We start from the raw sequence: 9,875 nt of genomic DNA, 5'->3' as shown, positions 1-9,875 counted from the left end.
AGTTCCTCTCTGTGCAGTTACCAAAGTCCTTGATGATCTCAAACCTATTTCTCAGTGCTTAAAGAGCACCTGACAAATCCTGCTGCCTCCTAGCTTCCTTCTAAAGCAGTCTCTGGAAACTGTTGGAATTTTTGCTTGTCTTTATTACGTACTTTTAACACTGCCTTGATTTGCAAATCAATACTCGTCCTCTAAATTTTCTGCCTCTCACCACAGTGAAAAATGTGTTAGTTGCATGGCAGGGATATAACTATTATATCCATTCAGATCAACCACAGACCTGTAAAGAAATAAAGCTGAAATGACAGCATCCCATACACCAGAGCTCTCATAAAGTGAATGTGTGTAAATGTGCCTTTGTAGTGAAAGCACTTGTTTGTTGAATGGACCTTTGCAGAATTATGTATAATACTGGTATGTATAATGCTGGCTGGTGTTGTTTGAGTGCTGCTGACACTGACAGCTCTCCTGTGTCTCCCCACAGGTAGAAGACCTATCAGACAAAGCCTTTTCCCTGCGCCACACCAAGTACGAGGAGCGGGAGCGCGCCCGGTGGTCGCTGTGGGAGCAGAGCCGCTGGCCCAGGAGGAACAGCAGGCAGGTGTATTGGCTTTGATCAGAGCCTTCTATTGAATCTGGTGGGGTTGTTGTACAGCAGTGGCAGAAATGCTGGCACAGGAGTTTGGAAATGAGGGCATTCATTAATTAACTCATCAGGGACAGTAGCAGGTATGTTGAACTTTGTGGGTGGTAAGGGAAGGCAGTGCTGAGGCATGCATACTCAAAAATTGGGCATGTTAGTGATCTGGCATTACTAAACAAATCTCCCTCTCTGAACACAGAGCTCTGCTAGACTGTGCCACTCCCAGTTACTATGGCTTTGGCCACCCAGTGTGTATCATAAGTCCTTCTTCACTCACCTGACTCAGATGAATCTCCATGGTGTTTCAACACAGAGATGTGTTACTGAAGGGTCCTGGGCTGTGCCAGGGGCCTTACACTTTGAACCATTCACACAATGACTTTCTTTCTCACAGGCTTGCCATTTGGTGCAGAACTCATCAGATTTAAATATAACCACTAAAAGTCCTGCACAAAGTAGTAGTGTATATCAGAATAAACATTGTAAAGCTGCATCTGCAGTTTGGCCCTGAAAAAATGGTTCCCATAAATCACTTTACAGTCTGCCAGGGCAAAAAGCAGCCTATAAATGTTGGAATAACTTTTACTGGTGTTTATCATATGCTTGTGTCTACTCTTGTCTGAAAGTGAACCATGATACTAGGAATAAATAGTCAAAAATAGGTTCTTTAATGCAGGATAAAAATAGAGCTAAGTCATATTGAGGAACTTTATTTTAAGCAATTTTGAACATAAAACCTCCCAGCTTTAGAAAGTGTACTGAAAAATAAAATGTCCTGCATATACCTTACTTTTGAAACTGAACTCTTTGGTAAAATCTTAGTGCTGCCTGAATTCAGAAGTAAACTGCTCACTGACATGAGCAAGGTCAAGCTGCCACCTGGCATTTCAGATGCATGCCACTATTTTATACCTAGTTTAAATCTCTGTTAAACGTGAGGTCAGAATTTTTAATCTCACATTTTTGATTGCTTTGCACTTGAGTCCAGAGCAGAAATGGTAAGGGAGAGCCCAAGGACTTGTCTCTTGAGTTGCACTTGGCACAGTGCTGACACTGCAGCTTGGACCCCACGGGCTCCTGTGGGTAAGGCTGCTCTCCTGAGTGGAACAGCCTGTGGCTCACTGATTTTTTTTGTCCAAAATCACAGTTCTGGTGAGCATGTGGAGCAAGACACAGTCACTAGCTGTCTGCAGCCAGAGTGTGCCTGTCCCACCCATTTTATCCACTTAGTTCCTCCACACAGTGCTTTGCTTTGGCTCCAGCCAACAAGGTCAAGAACCACACCTGTTTTCCTCTGCTCTTTTGGTTTAAGCAAGCAGAATGGAAGTACCATGTATGGAGAAACTGAACACTTTGTAAAGAAAATGTGAACTGCTCATGGCAATGTGAAAGGTCAGCGAGTAGCTCTTAAAACTCATTTCTAATTCTGCACTAGATCTTACAGCAAAAATGCTGATGCTCGACACAGCCAGGACGTGGTGCAGAAAGACCACTGCACTGCTGACCCTGCTCCTGAGCCAGCTTTGGAAACCCACAGCTCTGTGTGTTCAGGGATGGCACCACTCGGCAGGGAGAGCCAGGAAGAGAAGGTGAGTGAGCTTCCAATAGCTTCCAGCTCTAGTCAGTTCTGCAGTGACAGCAAAGAAACCTGAGGATATTCTCCTGTCTCATTGATCAGAATCTCAGGCTATCACCTTAATGTGCGCTGAACATAGCACTCCTGCTTAGAACTTTGTAAATTAACCCCAGATCTGTCAACAAGTTCCATTGCTCAGTACACATGGCACATGTTTTCGAGGCAAATATAGGACTGGGCTCAGGCTGGGGTTTTTTTCAGGGGTGTTGGCCAAGGTTCCAGACAGGCCTGGTCATTAGAGGGTCAGGCATCCTGATGGTCTGGCACTGTGGAAAAGAGTTTCCTTGCCTGTTCAAGGGTAGGTCTATTATTACTTCAAACCCTTATGCAGCCAGCTTACATCTTGGTGCCTGGCAGTGTTGTATTCTTTATCTGAAGAGCCCTGCAAACACTGTAAAGAAAGACACTCGTTTGTTACTTGATAGCACATGATTCTGCACACAGTTAATCAGTTCAGACTCAACTGAAATCCCTTTTTATCCTCTATACTCTTTTTTCACCCTCACTCCTACTCTTCTGCTTCCTTTCAGTCTGGGCTGTGGGAACTTCGAGTTTTTCCACTAAATGATGAAGAGGTAGAAGCTTTACTGTGCCAAGATCAAGTAACGAATCAGACTGAAATGTCAAGTGCAACTTTCCTCAGCAACTCTTCCTGCACTCCAGGCACACCCACTGCTGTGCCAGACAATGGCTGTGCACCAAGAAAACAATCTACCCAAGAGTCAGAAGACTGCAAAAGCATTTGCCTGGGAAGCAACAGTACAAGGAAACAAAGGTGACAGGGAATAATGTGGTTCATTAAGAAAGCCAGTTAAGGTGGAGAGAAGTGTAAGGTAAAATCTCTCGTTCACACAGCATATGACAGCACAATTCAAAACCTTTATGTTAGCTGCGTATAATATATTTTCTTTCTTGCTTTGTAACAGGCAGGATAAATCCCAAAGACAACACTTTCTTCTTCCTGAACCCCAAGAGAAAGTAATTATTTCAAGCTGGAAGTCTAATATTCCCAATGTCGGGAGTGGGCGCACATAAATTGCTGGCACCATTCACTTTCTGTTGTCATATTGCCACATTTGTCAATAATCATCCTTTTCTGTTTGTTTGTTTTCAAATGCATATCTGGTTCTAGTGGACTTTGGTGCAGCAGAAGATGCTGTCTACCTTATCCAACAACTTCAACTGAACACAGAAAAACTACTTGAAAATAGTGGGGATAAGCATTAGCCTCAGATTATTCTCCTGTGTGGCATGACCATAGGGCAGAAACCTGTCTCTGCCCGTGTGAGGTCAGGGGAGGTGAGAACCAGCACTTCAAGCCAGGGCATCTGGAAGCCTTGCATCTAGCTTGTCATGGCTCTCAGTAGTGCCATGGCATGTTTCATGGTGAAATCCTCAAGCAATAAGGCAGAGGTAGCCACAGCATTGCCACAGTCAGTGTATCTGACACGGGGGAAGCAGGATCTCTGCTTCAGGCCTGTGGGGAGGGAGAGACAGGAGGAGAGAGGGGTGGAGCCAAATCAGTGACACAGCCCATGGAATGTTGTGGTTTGGATCATCTTATTTCCTTAGTCCTTCAGTAGCTAATGAGGCTCATAATACTTTGCTTTAATATGTTAAAGTCTTGTTCCAATTTCTGTACAGTGCCTTGTAAGAGTCTCGTAAGTATGCCAACATTTGGTGACTAGCTGGAAAGGAAAAGATGATTGATATCTTGAAGAGCAATAAAAAAAAAGCCCCAAAGCTTTCCATTGTGATTTTGGATAGATTTCTCATTTCCCAGTGCATGCACAGTGAGAAAACAATTGCAAGTTGTTTAAACTTGCATCTGAATAGCATAGCTTGGAATGTATCTGCAATCCCAAGAGGTATTAACAAAGATTAAACATTGAATGTAGGTGTAATCCATCAACAGGGAGTTTTTCTGTGTAGGACAGTTGAAGGCAATTTAATAGGAGTCTCTGTTTTTTGTGCAGTTTTCTTCCATGTGTAATATCTGGAATGGCACTGGACAGACGACCCAGTTTTAGTGTCAATTTTTTTTTTTGGTCAAAATGACAGAAAATACACACTGGGCATATGAAAACAGTTCAGTAAAGTTTCAACACTACATCCTATTGCTACATTGTAGTTTATTGCACATTCTGATTATTTTTTTAAACACTTTTTTAACACTGGTTTGTCTTAAACTTGAATCTTGCCTCAATGTCTGATACAATAATCTTTGATGCAAGGTTGGTTTTTTAATTAAAAGTTATTTCTATATATGTTGTATATAGTCTGAATTTGATGGGTTTTTAGAAGTGAGGAAGTAGCAGCAATACTTCCTCTTGGCATGGAGCTCTGTTTGGCTTGCAGACCCACTGCAGCTTTGCTGTGGTACTGATGCTGCACTTAGCCTGTGAGGCCAAGGCCCCCTCAGTGCCTCAGTACAGAGGTGTGTGCTGCCCTCTCTCTTGCCCTGCATGTGCACCTGCTTCCAGGAAGAACTTTCTCAAAGGTCAGTGTCTCAGATGTTTTGCAGGTCTTTTCCACATCCCTAGGTACTCCTTAGGAAGCCTGATCTGACCAGCTCTCACCCAGCTTTGTTGTCAGGTATGGGTTTGTTGTGTTGTCTGATCCCTGGGGCAGAGGGAGGAACTCCTGCACTTCAGGAGAGGGGACACCCCAAGTAACCAGCCAGCCAGGCCTGCTGCCTTCCTTGTCCTGAAAGTGCTGCCAGGAAGTGGAAACACAATCCAGTCTGTTACAGGAGGGGTTTTCTTTACTGGAGGGTGGAAACACAAGGGTGTTAAAAGGAGGCCAAGGACTCCCTATGTCAGAGGAGCTGGGTTATCCCAGTCTGGTTAGCCTGGGGGCCTGCGGAGCATCCCTGCAGTGCAGTTCAGGTCCTAGCTGCAGTGCCAGACCATTGTGTGGCTGCAGGCTCAGCCTGGTGTGGGCTAAAGCAGCTGCTGGGTTCCTTGCCCACTGCAGAGTGGTCTGAGCAAGGGAAACCCTGTCAGCTGCATCCCTTCTATGTTCTTGGCAGCCCTTGTGGGAATTTGCTATTGCTTGATGAGACAGCAATAAAAAGGCCAGTTAGAGAAAAGCTGAGCAGGCCCAAGACAGAAGCAAAATAAATGTCTATTTGGTCATTACCCCAGTGCACTCACTGCAGAAACCTTTTCTCCAGCAACTGCCTCAGCTGGCCAGGCCTGACAGCACACTGTGGCTGTAGCAGCACACTGTGGATCTGGCAGCACACTGTGGCTGTGACAGCACACTGTGGCTGTGGCAGCACACTGTGGATGTGACAGCACACTGTGGCTGTAGCAGCACACTGTGGATCTGGCAGCACACTGTGGCTGTGGCAGCACACTGTGGATGTGACAGCACACTGTGGCTGTCTGCAGCTGCACAAAGCCATTTTCCATGTGCTTTATTTACCATGTTCAATTGAGGCATTTTTTTTAACACCACTTATGTTCTGCTTCCTGCTGCTATGAGGGTTTAAAATGCTTCATCTCTGCATCCAGGATCTTAATGGCATGTAAGTACAACTAAGAATTTTTAAACCCTATTAAAACTAACTTCTGTGTGCGTCTCCTGCAGTGTTTTATCTCCCTCAGGGCTGTGGGCTGTACCACCCTGTGCAGCATGTGTGCAAGCCCAGTGTGACTTGGCTCTGTCCATGTTGTTTTCATCCTGTTTTCCAGTGCAGACAGACCTGTGCTCTAGAGCACATGCCTCAATATAGCAGGCTGTGCTCTCCCTTACTGCTGAAACCTTATCAGAGGATTGCAACATCTCACGGGCCTGGGCTTTGTTCAGCCCTGGGGAGACCCTGCAAGCAGCTCTCTGGGTTTTCAGGTCACGCTCAGTTGCAGTCCTGGGACTCAAGGCTGGTCACTGAGCACAGGACAGGCCTAAACAGGCCCCAGAGAGATCCCTTCAGTAAATGGATACAGGTGAGAAACTGGAACAGTCTTAAGCATTAAAGAACAAGTATCAGTCATCACTGTGATTTCTTCGACATGGTCACTAACAGATTTAACCTCAGATGTGTAAAAGCTGTTGCAGCAGGAGTCACCTGCATAAACCCACTTGAATGGATTCAGACAGAAGCAATTAAGTAATTTTACTTTGTGAGTGTAGCATCTCTTCTACAGGACTCCTAACCCAAGAGTCAATGCATCCTTACCATCCTCAAAACAATTACAAAATGGCTACAACCTATGAACAGAAGACATACCATCAATTAACTAGCACGACTTGGATGTCACCCCCAAATTAATTAGGAAAAAAGCAGAAATAGCTTCATTATCCTTTCAATCCAGCTTACACTCAACTGCAGGAGGTTAGTACAGTACAGCTGTTGTCCTACTGCTTTCAACAGCATGAAAAGCCACTCCACATCCTGAACTAGCATTTTCATTTCAGCTGGTGGCTGTCCAGCCTGCATTTATCTACCAGAGCCATGACTGTTTGTCCATGCATACACTAAACTCCGCACTGGTTGTTTCCAGAAGCATGGATAAGCTGCTCTAACAGCCCTTGGGACTACAGCCTTCATGGCCAAGCTTGCTTTTGGCAAACCTCTTCTGAACTATCTCTCAGTACAGCAGGTCCACACAACTCCATTTTTCTTGTGCTAGTTCCCAAATGGGGTTGCAAGTGGAAAAAGGAAGCAACTTTTGTTCACCTAAACCACAATTAACCACACAGAAAAAACGTGGCAGTTCAGCAATTTGAGATACTCCTGTAGAGTGTCTGAACCAGCCCTGGCACTGCTGGGTGACACCTGCCCAGTGCTGCTGCAAAGAGAGCAAACCTGACTCTGACCCTGTGGAAGCTGCTGAGCCTCCTGGCCCGGCCCCCAAGGCAGCAGACTGTCTGCAACCCTTCTGTCATTGCAACTTAAGGGAAAAATGCCACACAGAATACCATCACATATTTAAGAGCCAGCAATGCTAATTAGAGCCATGGGAAACAGGTCTGCCTAAAAATGGCCTGCTCAGTCTTCCTCCAGTGCACTGTTATTCACCTTTCATGTGCCCAACCAGGCCAGGCCTGTGCACACAGCAAACTGAAGGACTGATGACTGTTTGGTTCCACAAGCTGCTCTACAGACCCACCTCCAAGCATGTCAATCTACACATGTCTTCAGCAGCTACCCTTTCTGCATGTTACCATCTTAATCCTTTACTCAGACACATGTACCAACCAAGGAGATTGTGCAGCAAGAAAAAGCTTTTTACTTACCTGAAGAGTATTAAAGCAACATTCTTCTGAGGAATTCCATCACTTGCAGGAATTTCAGACACAGCTGTCTTAATTGGCTATTTGAAAGGTAAGTGAGGAGATAGTCCCCACTCTGTGATCTGGTAAAGATGCTGCACTGACTTACCTGATGCTGGATTTCTATAAGCCAAGTACTTTCAATGCAATAGAAGCAAAGGACAGGAACATTTCTACCATCACTGAGATTCCCTCAGCCCTCTTAAGCTGCCTTTTCCCTAAACTTACTCCTAAACCCACTTATTTATAACAGTCAGCTTCAAGAACTTAACACACCAAGGAAGGGGTGTTTAATGCAGTAGTGGAAAAAGTTTTGTAGGAATGCACAGATCAAATGACAAAATACAGACAGCAAAAGGCAGTTTGATTAAGAGTCTTCCACAAGAGAGATTCTTGTGGTGATGCTACACTCTTCTAGCAAGCAACAAACTGACTGTAGTTCAATCCAGCCAGCATAGAGGCTGTGCCACAAAATTAGCCTCCACAAAATCAAGAGACAGGTTCAAACCATTGCATTTCCAACCCTGAAAGACAGCCAGAACAGTTCCCACTGCTGCTTGCTTCACTGCAGTGAAGGAATGCTTCCTCTGTTCAGCAGCAAGAAGTTTTTGTAGTTGGTGTTCATCCAGCCCCTGCTTATGCAGGAGAAAAGGGCTCTCCTGCATGGCCAGAGCTTCTGGAACACGGCTGGGGAGGTCTCATCGGTCCAGGCTGCGCTTCTGGGCTGCCTCTGAGCACACGTTCCTGAGCAGGTTGATCACAGACCTGGGGTCTGCGCTCTTCATGATAGCACTGCCAGACACAATCATGTTGGCTCCTGCCTGGGGGGACAGCAAACACTGCTCAGTCACGTGGAACACAGCCTACATCCTGCCTGGAGAGCACTGGAGATGGGAATTCTGGGCTGCTGTGCAAGCAGGTGGGACACAGGGGACATCCCCCTAACTGCAACCCCAAATCAAGTTCAGAAAACACAGCTGAAATCCCCAAATATACAATTTCTTCATCACACTGCTTCTATTTACACCAACGTAAAAGAAACAAACTTCTTTAGCTTAGGGGAGGCTTCAATAGCCACTATTTTTAAAAAAGCACAAAATTAGACCTCAAAAAGATTTTGATATTAAATGTGTTTTACGGTTCCCTCTGAAAATGAAAAATATTTCTTAAGCTTTATTTTCTGGGAGTTGATAAGTCTCTGAGCACAGTGACTGAGAATGCTGCAACCTCTTACCTCTGCACATTTATGGATAGTATCAGGACCCACTCCTCCATCCACTTCTATATCCAAGGAGGGAAACTGTGTCCTGAGCCACTGAACCTGAGGAAAAGATAAAAGGCTGAGCACTGAGCTGTCACTCTACAACTTCTCATACATCTAGAAAAGGTTTATCAACTTCACCACTCACTACTGTTAATTAGCTTTTAGCTCAATAAATAATAAAAGAGAAACACAGTTTACCTTTGGCATCATGTCTTCCATAAATTTCTGTCCTCCGAACCCAGGTTCTACTGTCATCACCAAAGCCATGTCTATCTGATTGGCCCAAGGCGCCAAGTGTTCAACTGTAGTGCCAGGCTTGATGGCCAAGCCAACCTGCAGGAAGGGAAGCCAAATCCATGTGCACGTCAGGGCAAGACTGGCCTGAGATCAGTACAGATTCCTAGGAAGTAATTACACAACTGTGTAATGGCAGGAAGAACAGGCTTCTTCGTTTAAAAATTCCAGATTTTCTTCACTAAAATTGAAGACACTTCATGCACAGTGTGTTTGGGCTGCATGTGCCAATCCTAGACCACCTGAAGTGGCAACAATGAGTTTTCCATAAAATCGTGGAATCAAAATACCTTGAGTGGAAGGGACCTACAAGGCTCATCGAGGCCAACTCCTGGCCCTGCACAGACACCCCACCAATCTCACCCTGTGACTCAGAGCCTTGTCCTAACACTCCTGGAGCCTTGGGACTGTGACCATTCCCTGGGGAGCCTGCCCAGTGCCCGAGCACCCTCTGGGTAAGAACCTTTTCCTGCCATCCAGCCCAAACCTCCTCTGACACAGCTGCAGGCTCCCTCAGCTCCGATCACTGCTCACCACAGAGAACCTGCCAGCAAGGCAGCTGTTAGTTAAGCAGATCTAAGTATACAGGGTGTGCATTCCTCTCACCTTCATGCCATTCTCCCGAATGTCCTTTATCAATGCCCCGGGATTGTCCGTCGCTTCTAGATGGAAGGTGTACTGGTTTGCACCAGCCACTGCCATGGGCTTCACCCACTGCTCAGGCGCGGCCACCATCATGTGCATGTCTGGAAGAGGAG

General features: G+C 45.6%; 2 protein-coding genes across 2 annotated transcripts in view; one reads left to right on the top strand and one right to left on the bottom strand.

Annotated features, from left to right (window-relative positions):
* Positions 1–4,544, top strand: part of KANSL1L (KAT8 regulatory NSL complex subunit 1 like) — a 54,937-nt gene extending 50,393 nt beyond the window's left edge. The window contains exons 12-15 of the mRNA XM_031062775.1: positions 485–597; positions 2,079–2,232; positions 2,810–3,054; positions 3,206–4,544. Coding sequence (XP_030918635.1) covers positions 485–597; positions 2,079–2,232; positions 2,810–3,054; positions 3,206–3,314 — 621 coding nt within the window. The 3' untranslated portion in view covers positions 3,315–4,544. The remainder of the gene's footprint in view (positions 1–484; positions 598–2,078; positions 2,233–2,809; positions 3,055–3,205) is intronic.
* A 3,278-nt stretch (positions 4,545–7,822) lies between these two features.
* RPE (ribulose-5-phosphate-3-epimerase) lies at positions 7,823–9,869 on the bottom strand. Its single transcript, XM_005427954.3, has 4 exons — positions 9,724–9,869; positions 9,022–9,156; positions 8,794–8,880; positions 7,823–8,380 (listed from the first exon to the last, which is right to left on the bottom strand). The coding sequence occupies exons 1-4, from the start codon at positions 9,859–9,861 to the stop codon at positions 8,258–8,260; spliced, it is 483 nt and encodes a 160-aa protein (XP_005428011.1). The 5' UTR covers positions 9,862–9,869; the 3' UTR covers positions 7,823–8,257.
* Positions 9,870–9,875: the final 6 nt, after the last annotated feature.

Source organism: Geospiza fortis, unplaced genomic scaffold (assembly GCF_000277835.1).
Source record: "Geospiza fortis unplaced genomic scaffold, GeoFor_1.0 scaffold461, whole genome shotgun sequence".
NCBI classification, from domain to species: Eukaryota; Metazoa; Chordata; class Aves; order Passeriformes; family Thraupidae; genus Geospiza; species Geospiza fortis.
The sequence above is the reverse complement of the archived record's forward strand: the minus strand, read 5'-3'. Positions and strand labels throughout refer to the sequence as shown.

Coding starts and splice junctions, on each gene's coding strand:
- RPE (XM_005427954.3), bottom strand. CDS start 9,861: ATGCACATGATGGTGGCCGCGCCTGAGCAGTGGGTGAAGCCCATGGCA. Junction 9,157..9,723: donor TTCGGGAGAATGGCATGAAG/GTGAGAGGAATG, acceptor CCCTTCCTGCAG/GTTGGCTTGGCCATCAAGCC. Junction 8,381..8,793: donor CTATCCATAAATGTGCAGAG/GTAAGAGGTTGC, acceptor CTGTCCCCCCAG/GCAGGAGCCAACATGATTGT.